This window comes from Talpa europaea (assembly GCF_964194135.1).
Source record: "Talpa europaea genome assembly, chromosome: 16".
Lineage (NCBI taxonomy): Eukaryota > Metazoa > Chordata > Mammalia > Eulipotyphla > Talpidae > Talpa > Talpa europaea.
In genome coordinates, this window is record NC_140084.1 from 12,074,647 (window position 1) to 12,088,802 (window position 14,156).

Sequence of the window (14,156 nt, forward strand, 5' to 3'; positions counted from 1 at the left end):
ATCAAGAGACTATAGACTGAGACACTGATTAGGGTTTGATAACCATCAAACACTTGCTTATTCTCAATGACTTATGATGAGTTTCAGATTTTCTTAATAGGAGAAAAAAGGAATAAATGTTAAAATAGATCAAATAAGGAACCTTACCCATAGTTTGCTACATATCAAGTCAAATATAAAGGAACTTGGGTGAAAGATACAGTGTTTGATGATGACTGATAAGATTCAGTTAAACACTTTTGTTGGTGATTTTTAAAAAAATTTAAAATTGGCTGTGTGATTTTGCACCAAATATCCATTATACAGTCAGAAGATGATGAAAGACAGAAGCATCCTGGCTGACAGGGAGAAAGAAGCCCAGACTCCTTGGCACAGTGTTCGGGACCCACTAAGCTTTGATGCCTGCCCTGCTCCCCAGCCTCAATTCTCAGCCACAGTTGATGATTTACCAATAAGGAACCATGGATAATGTCCCCAAATGCCACCCTTGCTTATGGCCCTTAGCACGGCATTTCCCTGTGCCCTCCTGCCCTTCCTGAAGAACATTTACTCACCTTAATTCAGCCAAAGCTGCTTCTTTGTACAATGTCTGTCCTCAGAGGCTCCTACCTTCCTTTGGAAGCCCACAGCACACAGTGTGATAAGCATTTATGTAAAGACTGCGCTTCATCAGCGCAGAGCCATATTCTGTACAGTTCATATCTGTATGAGTGCTTATCTCATGTTAAATGCTCGATGCATAAAATCAGGACTTCTTAGATTTAAGAAAAAAATACCAAACCAGTGGTATCTGGGAAGTCAACTTGCCAATAATACTAAAGGAATGCCAATATGATAGATTTATTTAGGATCCCGATAAGGACAGTAAGTTCAAAGAGGAATGAGGACTCCAAGGTATGTATTTTCTCCCCGGGCTCTATCCTTTGAATAAATGTATCGAGATCCGCTAGACAGCTCCAACTCTGAGGAAGGTAGGGAAAGGAAAGCCATAAAGTAGAGGGTATTATTTACAACGCTGTTTTCTGAACTATTTTTCTACAGCTAGCAAAGCTGATCATCTAAGAAATTGTTCTGTTGCATAGAGACCATGAACGGCTCCCCCCTGCCCTTCAGCCCACAGGTGACTTACACCTCAGTCTTCTGCCTTTCCTTCAAGCTCCTGACACATTCAGCCACTGAAAAGGAACCAGCTTCTCCTGAGTCCTGCCAACTACACAGAGAATCACTGGACAATGGAAGGAGCTTCCAGCATGTGAGCTCAGTACCTTCAGGCTGAATACATTTTTAATATTAAAGAAATTTTAAAGTGTTTTTTAAACATCTATCTCTGTGGCATCACCAAGGAAAGCACTAAGGACAGGGGCAGAAAATCAAGCTGGAGGTTGTCCAGAAGGCTCAACTCTTCCCCTATTCTGTCCAGCAGGCTGTCTAAACAACTTTTGTTTCTGGTGCACAAATAAGGTTGCAAGTTCTGTTTTCCTACCAAGTTCAAAGGTATTTTGGGGCCTCCCCTGGTGGCGCAGTGGTTGAGCACTGGGCTGCGAAGCTGCCCACAGCCTCTGGAGCGCCAGTTTGATCCCCGGCCCCCAGCGAGGGTCCCACATGGCACGACAGACCTCTCCTGCCACGCCCGCTGCTCCCCTCAGCAATGTATTTCGTCGGTCTGCCTGTTCTATTCCCTACTCTGGTGAATTCTCTCACCGTCCCACGCTTCTGACTGTACCTAGTGCTTGTATTAAAAAAAAGGTACTTTGGAACATGGTTTATATCGTTTGTAAAAAACAAACAAATCAGGACCCAGGTGCCAAGGTAGCCAAGACAAATGTGTCCAAACATGAATATTTTAAAAACATTTAGACTTTCATTCTGACTACTTGGAAATTGAAAAGGAAAGACGACACCACATATTTTAAGCTCTATGGTTCTTAATAACCATTATTATGGCTTCTTTTCCGTGTTAGGAGACAAGGTCTCTAAAACAATAAACCAAAGCAATAAATGCATCTAAGTTGTGATGGGGAAAGATAGGAACAGCTTTTGCATTAGCAGGAACGGAGGGAAACAGGAAAAGGCTGTTCTCTGTTAATGGTGCGATTTCACGGAGGAACACAGCAGATCCTTTATCTCAGTGTACATTAGCCAACCTATTCTGGGATCGCCGTAACAGCAGTATCAACACAAACAAGTAAATGCAGGAGAGCGAACAAATTAAGATTTCCTTGGCCCCTCAGTCTCCCAATGTACCTGCTGCACCTGGTCATTCACTGTGAGGAGGCGCTGGCATCTCATCTGAGCTCACGTCAGAACCTGGAGCTATAGCCCTACTCTCACGGCACAGGACCCAGGCTTCTTGTAAGTCAGGGACTTTTGCACCTAGCGACACAAGGGACCAAGTGTAAGCATCATCAAAACAGTGTTGTGAAAATATTTTGGCTACAAACCTCAGTAAGAAATGTGACCCATTATACACTTATGACACTGTGTGTACGCACACTTGTACATATATCACACAAAACAATATTTACCCTAATTGTGTCTGGTACTTCTGGTCATTCCTCTTGTCCTCTCTCTCTTTTTTTTTTTTAATGCTGGTTTTTATTCACTAGGCTGATTTCACAGTCCATTAGTCCTGACCTGTAGTTTAAAACACAGCATTGTACAATACTTTTACATGTTGAGATGTGTAAGTTGTATATTTTAAGTTAAACAACTGGGAATCCTTAAGTTCTGAGAAACAAATACAAATTTTCAGGAGAAGTACCAAAGAGGATTTCCCTTCCCTGGCACACAAAATGTGAAGAGTTGAAAATCATTCTGAAGACCTGGTGGACCTCTGAGTCAGAACCATGGTTAACCCACACAAACCCGGGGCAAAGATGGTGATAAGCACAGATGAAGACTAAAGGTGGTGCCCAGAACTCGGCACCATGGGGGCACTTCATATCAACACTGCCACATAATCTCATTTCTCTGTTTGCTACACAGAATGATTCAAAGACATCTGGGGTTGAGAAGAACCTAAAATATTGAATTTTATTAACTTCTATCAGGTGCCATAGTAGATCAGCATTTTCTTTGAAAATCTGGGCACAGACTTTGGTCCTATCCAAAAGAGTTGACTTACAAATCAGGTTAAAAAAAAAAAAGAGACACCAAATGTTGGTCAACATTTTCTTTTTTCAAATAATTTCTAGAATTTTATTAGTCAAGGGAGAGCAGCCTGGAAGAGAAATAACAAACAAACGAAAAAAGACATCTGACGAATCCTTAATTGTAAACCATTGTTACCTCAATAAAAATACAATAAAAAATTCTTAAGCACATAGTCTTAATTTAGGTATCATATTTTAAAAGATCACTGTCCACCAGTTCATCAGATGTGCCAACTTATGTCACAGACCCACTCCGTTGACTACATCATTCATGTCCAGTGTCCTCTGGCTCAGGAGATGGTCCTTTGCATCTGACTTCGGTTTCCATAATGGTGTAAGAAAGGATGCTATGCAGAGATTAACACGGCACTGGAGGCAAGTGTTTTTCTCCAAGAAAATTTCCACTTGGCATGTGTGGCTCCACGTGTCTTCTCTCATCCTTCTCCAGCAGTCTTTGAGGGGAACATACCCCAGTTTCACTAAGAATGGTTCTGGAGCCTCTCTCCTGGCAGGGGCCTTGTCACCCAGTATTAATGGGGTTCTCTGGATTTTCAACAATACCACACTCTGGCTGTTCAGAAAGTGCTTTCTAGTAGGCAGTGACAGCCACACCCGGTGGGACACACCTCCTGGGTCCGAAACCACTCCATCATGTGACTGGTGTGTCCACCATGCCCACAGGTCAGGCAGAAATTGGATGATCCCCGCACGGCCACATGGCAGATGGCACACTGGAAGGTGAATCCTTTGCAGATGGCACACTGTGTGCCCCGGACCTCACTGCGGCAGTGGCTGCAGTACACCCCGAACTCTGGAAGGGTCGGAGGTGGCCAGAACAAAAGACATGGTGAATGGCTCTGTAGAAGGAAACTGGGCACTGAGAGGTGAGAAAGATGTCTCATTTAAGGGGTCTGGAGGATGCTATAAACTGATGCTTTTCAACCCCTTCTTCTACAGTGTAGACAAGTGTCACAAAGAGGAACTGCTGTCCCTGCAGTTGCAGGCAGGGCAGAGGGAGAGCGGGCACCTGGCTTTCAGAGGTACTGGGGTAAAGGTCCTATGCTCATGTCTCCTTCTACCCCATCAGCTGCAGGGCCTGACACAGAGGACAGTTAACAAATCTCTGCTGAAAAAAGTTAGTTCACACTCAGACCAGAGGTGGTTGTTTATACAACCTCTGCCCGACCTACCTAACAACGACCTAACAATTAACAGTGACTGAGCACTGTAAGATGACTGGCCCTGGGCTATGGGGGCAGTGAAGACCACCTTGTTATAACTGCTCCCCAACTTTCTGGAAAAGACCCCTGGGGCTAATCCTACCACCCAAAGCTCCAGTCTTGCTTCACTCTCAGCCCTAAGTTAGGTGGTCTACGCTACCGCTTCTCTCTCGCTCCCCTCTGATGCTCTGGAGACCTCTGCTTCATGACAACTGGTAACCATAAAAGTGTACCAAGAAAGACTTTTAAATACATGGTAACTAAATAAAAGATGTTAGGGTAGTTCTAGTTAAAGTACTGAAACAAATTATACTGGTTTAATAAATTTGGTTTAAAAACAACTATGCCTACTCCTTCTAAACTGAATTTTTATATTATGAAAGACTCCTAAGTTTAAACTCCATGAAAAGTCTGATTTGTTTAAATTTCTTAAATTCCCTTTGCCGGTCTTATTATTTGAGTAGATTCAACACTTAAAATTATTGAGTAGATTCAACACTTAAAATTATTGGTAAAATTATTAAAATGTCATCTTTCTAGAAAACCCAATATATCACTAGTAATTGTGTTTCTCTACAGTGTGTCAGCTTAAGCATCATTCCTAAAAATCTTATTAGATTTAAGACCTTGAACTAATATTTCATTTTGTTAATTAGTGAATAATCTTGGGTGAGGGTGTAGACAATTCTAAATGGAAATAATTTTATAAAGATAAAATATGAAAATGATAGGTCACAAAGCATAACTTTTCTATATCTCTCTTGTATCTTATTGTTACACATAATGAAAAGAACATTAGTTAGCCATTGAGGAACAAGTATGGACACCTTTGGGCCATAGGGGCTACTCGTTCACTTCATCACTTAAGGAGATACAAAGGAGTCTTTTATGGGAGCACTGACAAACTTGGGGGCCTTGGAGAAGGAGGCATATAAACACAGGCACAGGCTTTGCAGGTGGAAACAGGTAGAGGTGAAATGGATCATTTTGGGTTCCTAATAAACAAACTAATAAGGATGGTAAAAATACCTCTGGCAAACAGAATGACCAAACTATGATTCCCGAGGCTTTACTAAACCTCCAGGCAGAAGCTATGTCCAAAAGTGTAGTGTAATATAGCTCTTTCCTGTTTATCATACTGAAGAATTGCATATTAATTAGTATCGCCTATTACACAAGTGTAAATAAAACTAGTCAAAAAATAAGACATGAAATTAATAAACTGAAGTAGAAAATGCCTGAAAAAAATTTAGGTGAGCAGATCCATGCTTCTGGGGCTGAAAAACAAAGCCATGGCTCAGTTCTGCCACCATTATGACTAGGAGCCATGCACCACAAACAGTAAAACAGTCCTCTGTATCTACAGACCTTTTTTTCCCCTAAGGAGTACTCTGATTAGCAGTAATCCTTAAAATAAGTGAAACCTTGATCCCTTTCTATAAATACCTAAGCCCCTATATGAGAACAATGTTCTCCCCACATTTGCTGTAGATATGGATGTCATAAGGAAATTGCTGGTTTTCTGCCACAAGGAGGCTCACTGTAGCCTTGGTAACCTTGATCATATTTTCCTTCCTACTTGCTGTCTGATGTATTAGGATAGTCTTTCTTCCACAGTGAAGACTTTAGAGATGAAGATACTTTTCTTAATGTTTCTCTGAGTCTCTCACAACTGTGACCCTCCCCTTTTGGAATTTTATAATATTTTTTGTAATGGCATCAGGACATATTCATTCTTGAATATCATTCAGTCTTCATGAGTTTATGCTTTAGTTCTCTGATTGGATTATAGGCTTTCCACCCCAACCCCACCTCATAGTTCTTTGCACAGCCCACAGAAACAGTATGATGCTTTCTCATAGTACATGTCAATAACTTTAACTGATTGATGGATTGATACATCAGTTATAATCACTGTGATTCACACATTTTCCTGAAAACTAATTTTAAGAGAAAAATTGTTTTAATCTCTCTCTGCTATGACTTTCATGCATTTAGATGCTCTGAAAAATACGCTGCCTAAGCAACTTTTATGTCTTCGCATTTTTTCCAGTATACAAACCAATAATCCATATTAAAAAATATTTGCTATGCAGCTGAATCTACTTATCAAAATTATTCTGGCTTGTTTTTTTTAATTGAAACCACATATACACACAACTTTACGAGTCAAATGCTTCTATACATCTTATTACCAAAACCAGCACTCACTTCCATCTCCTACCCATTCACTCCTTAGAGGAAATCCTTCCAACTCATTTAACTGCTTCTTTTGTTTTTACCTCCCTATCTCGAAACAATATGTTTTAAAAACTTTTCACCGAGAAAGCTCTTTCCCTCCTCAGCACACACGTATACCACCTGCTTCCCATACAGTTCCACCATCATTTTATTGGATTAGTCCTCAAATAGTATTGTTTTTATATTATGTATCTAGGAAAATACTGTTCAAGCTAAGCCATATCCCCTGACAACAGTTCCTTTCTTGTACATCTTGTTTCACAAATTTAGCAACTGTCTTATTCTTTTCAATTGCTTTGTTTGCTATGTGTTTGCCAATAATTCAACTCCAAACTTTCCTTCAAATATCTGAGTCTTCCATAAATTCATCAAACACTGAAATCTCCTGATAATTCTTCAATTTTCTCTTCTTGGAGACAATGGCCCTAAAGCTCCAAACTGGATTACTCCTTCTCATCCTGCAGACCTCAGCTCCTCAGAGAGCTTCCCCATATAGTGCAACATGTCTTTGAAAATTGTGCCTCTTGCCCCAACATTCTTTTTGTTTACCCATAAATATTTATCACAATTGTTAACTATTTAATTTTTCTCCTCTACTATTCTGTGTGTTCTAGGAGGGGATGGAATGTATTGATACTGTGCTTAAGAGGACCATGACATATATTCATTGAATAATTATTCTAATAAAGACTCCTACTTCCAATGTGGAGATAAAGGAATCCTCTTACACTGCTGGTGTTGGACTGTCAACTGTTCCAGTCACTATGGAAAGCTGCATGGAAGTTCCTCAGAACACTAAAAACAGATCTACCATATGATCCATCAATTCCACTCCTAGGAATCTACACAGAGGACACAAAAAACACTAATTCAAAAGGAAACCTGCAATCCTATGCTTATTGCGGCACTATTTATAATAACTAAGATATGGAAACAACCCAAATGTCCTAAATAGATGACTGGATCAAAAAGCTGTGGTATATTTACACAATGGAGTATTACTCAAAATCAAAAAAGATAAGTTCATACCATTTGTGGCAACATGGATAGAGCTGGAAGGGATTATGCTAGCTGAAATAAGTGAGAAGGAAAAGATAAATATTGGATGGTCTCTCTTATATGCAGAATATAGAAGAACTTTCAAATAAAAGGTCAAGAAAAAGACAAAACCAGCAAGCTGACCATAGATCTAAGGCATACAGCAGGAGAGGGGGAGCAAGAGGGTTGCAACAGGGAGGGAAGAACACAAGGGAATATGATGATGATTCCTAGGTGAAAAGGAAAACTACGGGGACTACACCTGAGGGGAGAAACCAATCACTGTACAAAAATGAACAATGATGTAGGAAAATTTTTAAAAAAAAGTGGTATGTATGTAAACCACAAAAAATATACAGTTGAAAACTTAAATTAAAATAAAGATTCCTACTTCCAATCGATACCTGAGTGCTGTATATGAAACTACTTCTGTTATAACAGAAACTCAATCTTGTAAAAATGCAAAGGTTTTCAGAGGGTTAAAACAGACTTAAAGATGCATCAGAAATATCTGCTTATATATGAGAACGAAAAATTTTATTCTAAAATATACCCTGTTCATGGATTGGAAGAATTAACATTGTCAAATGACCACCTTACCTAAAACAATATACAGATTCAATGGAATCCTAACCAATGGCATTCTTCAAAGAAACACAACAAACACTACTGAAATTCATGTGAAACCACAAACAACCCCGCACAGACAAAGCAAAAAATAAAAATGGCAGTATTATACTTCCAGACTTCAAACTATACTACAAAGCTACAATAATCAAAACACTATAGTAGTGAAACAAAAACCAAGACACAGACAAAATGAAAAGAATTGAGAGCCCAGAAACAAAACCCATACCTCCATGAACAGTTAATCTATAACATAGGTACCATGAAAATACACTGGAGAAAGGAAAACCTCTTCAATAAAGTGTTGGCAAAACTGGACAGTCACATGCAAAAGAATGAAACTAGAACACTGTCTCACACCTTACATAAAAAAACCCTCAGAATTGATAAAGACTTGGATGTTAAGACCTGAAATCATAAAGTACACAGAAGAAAACACAGGCAAAACATGCCACAATATAGGCTTCAGAGATGTCTTTGTGGATTTGTCTCCAATAACAAGGAAAACAAAAGAGAATATAAACAAATGGGACTGCATCAAACTAAAATGCTTATGCAGAGCAAAAGAAACTGTCCCTAAAACAAAAAGACACCCTATTGAATGGGAAAAAATATTTACTCATTACATTCAACAAGAGGCTAATAATCAAGATTTACAAAGAATTCATACAACTCAACAAAAAGAAATCAGGTAATCCAACCAAAAATGGGCAGAAAAGCTAAAAAAGCACATACAGATGGCCAACAGGCACGTGATATAATATTCATCACTTATCATCATGGAAATACAAATCAAAACCACAATGACATACAACTTCACACCTGTGAGAATGGCCCATGTCAAAAAGACCAGAAATAACAAGTGTTGATGAGAATGTGGAGAAAAAGGAATCCTCTTACACTATTGGTGGGAATGTAGATTGGTCTAGCCCCTATGGAGAAATGGTGAGGAGGCTTCTCAAAATATTAAAAATGTACCTACCACATGACACAGCAATTCCACTTCTATTTCTACCCGAAGAGTATGAAAATACTAATTTAAAGGGAAATAAGTACTGCTATATTCATTACATCACTATTTACAACTGCCAAGCCATGAAAACAACATAAATGCCCTAAAACAGATGAGTGTATCATGAAGATATGGTATAAACACACAACAGAATACTACTCAGCTATTGAAAAGATAAACTCTTGCCATTTGCAACAACATGAATGGAAGTGGAGGGGATTATATTAAGTGAACTAAGTCAGAAGGAGAAAGATAAAAATACTAGATGGTGTTACTTATATGTGGAATACAGAAAAACCAAAGGGTCAGATAAAGCCAATCTAATAACAAACCCTAGAAATCTGACTAGAACTATGGCTGCGGGTGGAAGCAGGAGAACAAAGTGGGGAGCGGGCACAATGGATTATGGTGGTGGACTTTGGGCACTTAGGTGGTGGGGTGGTATGATAATAACACCCAAAGGGGGAGATTTCTGAAATACAAGCAATGTTGTAAACCAATGTAACCAAATATTTCATTCCAAGTCCTATATACTGACAAATTAAATTGTAGGACTTTTTGCAGAGTGACAGAAAAAGGAAGAAAGTCATATTCACCAATCCCTTTGTGAGGATCAGGAGGACAGGAAACAAACTTCAGCACTTCTGCTCGTTTTTCTCTCAGACCCCAGCGATAGAGGATTTCACCATAGCATTTCTTAAAGTCATCAAATTGTTGGGTGTTGGCAGGGTCCAGAAGTCTGGATGAAATTCCAAAAGATTTCCTGTCAGTTCCCATAAGAAAAAATGACCTACATACCAGATGGCACTAAGTATATCTTTCTTGAAGCAAGAGTCCTGAATTTGGAGAATCTAAGTGTTATGAAAGTGCAGCTTTGACCTGGGGAGATAAAGGTCTTTACCTCTTATTTTTATCATGCAGGTCACGTTCTCGCTCACGAGGATCATTATAGGTCAGACTCCCAAAGCGGATTTCTTCTGGTGAGGACTCTCCCCAAGGTGAAGACAGGTGTTCTGCCTCTCTTCCCGCTGAAGAAAATGAATTGAGAAGGGAAAATGAGAACCAGAGAAGGGACACAACCATCTTAAAACTCAATGCAGTTTATGTCCAATTTATTTTCTGGAAGAAGAATACGCTAAGTTGAAGACCCCTAGAAATAGAAATAAATAGAACTCTCTGCTTGCCTTGACTTTTTGTATAGGTATGTATTAAGGTAATTTGACAATAAGTACACACATAATGAGTAGAGATTATAGCCTATTGATACAGTAGAATACTAATTAGGCAGTCATTACTTATAAAAATGTAAATAACACAAGAAAATGCTCATGACAACATTAAAAATGGAACATAAAATCACAAATATTTAACATATCTTTATCCACTAGGACAAAGATTGGAAGAAAATGTTCTGAATACTAACATATGTCATTTCTAGGTGGGAGGAGTAAATAATTATTATTGTCTTCTATTATTTTTGTTTGCTTTTCATTACCAAGCATGCATTATTTTTAAATTCAAGATTAAGCCTTTCTAGTGGTGACAACCTTCCCACAGAACATGACTCTTTTTTTTCTTTTAAGATGTATTTATTTATACAAGCACTGGGGTACAGGCCAAAGTCACAGAAGGGTGAGAGAATTCACCAGAGACAGAGCAGGGAGCAGAACAGGCAGAAAGATCGAAGTACACTGATGAGGGGAGCAGCAGGCAAGACAGGAGAAGTCAGCCTTGCCACGTGGAAATCTCCCTGGCCGGCCAGGAATCAAACTGGTGCTGCAGAAGCTGCAAGCAGCTTCACAGCGCCATGCTCAACCACTGTGTCACCAGGGAGGCCCCAGAACATGACTCTTGACAAGGATCTCTTTTTTATCCTTCTCAGCAAAAGAAGAGGAAACACGAGTCTCATTTCCTACTTCGTGGATGTGAAATGCCCAGGATGCTATAAAATCACCATTTTTGGCCAAACACAAAGTGTAGTTTTATGGATTAGCTGCTCCATTGTCTTCTGCCAGTTTACAGGAGGAAAAGCAAGGCACACAAAAGTTTGCATCTTCAGATGGGGGTAGCACAAAAAGCATTGTGAATCAAGATGAATGGGAAACCATCCCAATAAACATAATTTGGATACAAAAAAACAGAGAAAAAGAAAATTAAGATGATTTCTTAAAAGAAAATGTAAAAACTCAGAAAACACAATATACCTACTCATTAAACAAACATTTATGACCAGATGGAATCAGGTTCAGCCTTATTTTTCTACACTGAAAGTGGTATATGGGAAAAAAGAGATGATTGTGGAAGGGAAGTGTGAAGGAGAAAGGTTAAAGGTTAGGTTTTAGGGGTAAACACTAGGCATTCTTACTGTCAAGTTTTCAAGATTATGAGACAAATAGCAGCCCAGCAAGGCATTAAGATCTGCCAGAATCTGGCCTGTTCAAAAATGAAAGTCCAGCCATGCTGGCTGCAGCATCCCCATGATACTAAAGTTAAAGAGTACTGAGACACAAGGGAAAGTATGGAGAATAGTCATGAACTAAAGACTGTATGTTAACGACTCACACACTGCCTCAAGGGCACTAGAGAGCCTGCCTGGGCTAAGTCAGTTCCATACCAACCTATGTTCCAGCCACCGCTGTTGAGCCCTGGGTCTGACATGCTTGAACAGGAACCAGAGGAAGTAAAGCTAGGCTGCAGACCAGATAAGAACAGCATCAGAAGAGTGTCCTTGTGAAAGTATACCTTTAGGAAATATCAGACACGAGCCAGAAAAGCATGAGCTTACATATCTACTGTGGGACACCACAAGGTTGGATGAACGGCTGGGGAAGAGCCCGAAGGGATTTGGGATTCCCTGAGGCCTAGACTGGGCTTCAAATACACTGCAGAGCATAGCCAACGTCTGGACATCCCGCAGCCGGCAGTAATGAGCCAACCTGGAAAAAAAGATGAGCAGAAAGAAAACAAGTCAAGAGAAGAGATAGAAGAAGAGGAACCCTCACAGCTGGCATGGGCCATAAGGCCTGGGGTCACAGACTTCTCCAAAAACTAAGTAGACTAAATTACCATCTGACATCTGAATGCTACACATGATCTCAGTCTCCCCACTTCCTAGGAAAAAGGACACTGCCTTCTGGGAGATCCTACATACTTTATTCATAGAACTTAAGCTATGTGAAAGCCCTCTGGGGACCTTATACCACCACTGTACAGTGAGCAGGTAACAGACTCTGGAGGCAGAATTATGAATAAAAGCTTTTAAATAAGAAGAAGGAGTATTTTTACCTTTTAGGTACTCATATCCCCTTTCTCCTCTCAGGACTATGCTACGATGTGACACAGGGATCAGAAGGACTTTGCATCTGTGATGGATAATGTCAATACTTTCTTCCAAGCAATGTCTTTATTTTTTTTTAAATGTTTTCACACTGTCTTATTGGAGCCTTATGTGAAGCTGGTAGAATAGCATTATCACCCCTGCATTACCATGAGGTGTAAGCACATGTTCCAAGAGGTAAAATAAACCTCCACTGAAGAATCAGTTTCTCTGTCTCTCTGTCAGGACCTGGGCCTCATTGTTATGGAGATGTAAGTGGATCTGCCTGGTTGTTAAATCATTTTGCATATTATATTCTAGCTGGCATATTTCAGTGCAATAACTCAAACCCAAATTTAATGTTTTCATAAATTACTAACAGGATGAAAGCACCAAGGCCTTTGGAAAACATGAAAATCAACATACAATTCTCTAATCTGCTCTTAGGGCAAAATTCTAAAGCATCCAAACAAATCTGCCATCTCAGGAGCTCAAACTCCTATGTTCACACTAATATGACTCACAGACTAATCTCCAAAGACACTAAATCTTCAAATCCTGTTATAAATGACAAATACAGAATTTCTTCTACTTTAAGAAGTTAGTTCTGCATGGAAGTTATGACAGTATAAAGGCCTCACTTCTTCCTCTCATTCCTCAGACCTCTGTGTTTTTCTCTTAGACAATAACATTGAAACTGTTAATAGACCTAAAATTTACATCACTCCTTTTCCTCACTTTTAGCTCTCAAAACCTACAGGGATTCCAGCAGCTGTCGTCCGAATGGATGTCGAGCCCATGGCGTTTCCAAATCTGGGTCAGACTTTGGACCAAGGCACAGATCTGTAGCTACCGTAGCCAGCGACCAAACCTGGACAGAGAAATAGAGAAATAGCAGCTCAGACCGATGAGTCCAGGAACCAGAACCATGAAGGAATCCACAATCTTCCAAACTCGGCCTAGAGTCTTTCTGCAAAAGCTTTCTGAAGTGCAGAATTGCAGGCCCCACTGCAGATCTACTGAATCAGAATTTGCATCTGAACGAGAATATCAGGAGATTTATTCACATTATCATGTTTGAGAAACACTGGACTGAAACATTTTTATTAAGGAAACTTAAGAGAAATGATATCATGCAATCACTTCCATGGGTTGTCTGTTTAATCACTAACTCGTGACTTTTTCTGCTGCTTCATTAGTGAATTGACAGATTTAAGATCTGTCTTTCTTTTTTTTTTTTTTTTTATAGAGGCATGCTTTATTTATTTGTTTGCTGGTTTGTTTGTTTGTTTTTGTTTATACATGCACTGGGTACAGTCAGAAGTGCGGGAGGGCGAGAGAATTCACCAGAGCCAGAGCGGGGAGCAGAGCAGGCAGAAGGACCGAAGTACACTGCTGAGGGGAGCAGTGGGCGGCAGGAGAGGTCTGCACGCCATGTGGGACCCTCCTCCGGTGGCCGGGGAGCAGCCGGGGATCGAACCGGCGCCGCAGAGGCCGCGGGCAGCTTCGCAACCCAGCGCTCAACCGCTGCGCCACCGGGGAGGCCCAAG

At 40.0% G+C, this 14,156-nt stretch overlaps 1 protein-coding gene across 3 annotated transcripts in view; it reads right to left on the reverse strand.

Moving 5' to 3' along the window:
* Nucleotides 1-3,727: 3,727 nt before the first annotated feature.
* The window catches only part of WDR59 (WD repeat domain 59), a gene marked incomplete at both ends in the record, with an annotated part of 83,646 nt that continues 73,217 nt past the window's right edge, over nucleotides 3,728-14,156 (reverse strand). For 2 of the 3 annotated variants that reach the window (XM_084257789.1, XM_084257788.1), the window contains 6 exons: nucleotides 3,728-3,963; nucleotides 9,887-10,029; nucleotides 10,192-10,318; nucleotides 11,909-11,981; nucleotides 12,076-12,226; nucleotides 13,365-13,477. In XM_084257789.1, the coding sequence (XP_084113915.1) occupies nucleotides 3,728-3,963; nucleotides 9,887-10,029; nucleotides 10,192-10,318; nucleotides 11,909-11,981; nucleotides 12,076-12,226; nucleotides 13,365-13,477 (843 nt within the window). Of the gene's footprint in view, nucleotides 4,030-9,886; nucleotides 10,030-10,191; nucleotides 10,319-11,908; nucleotides 11,982-12,075; nucleotides 12,227-13,364; nucleotides 13,478-14,156 lie in introns of all 3 variants that reach the window. The other variant, XM_084257787.1, reaches the window with a different exon arrangement.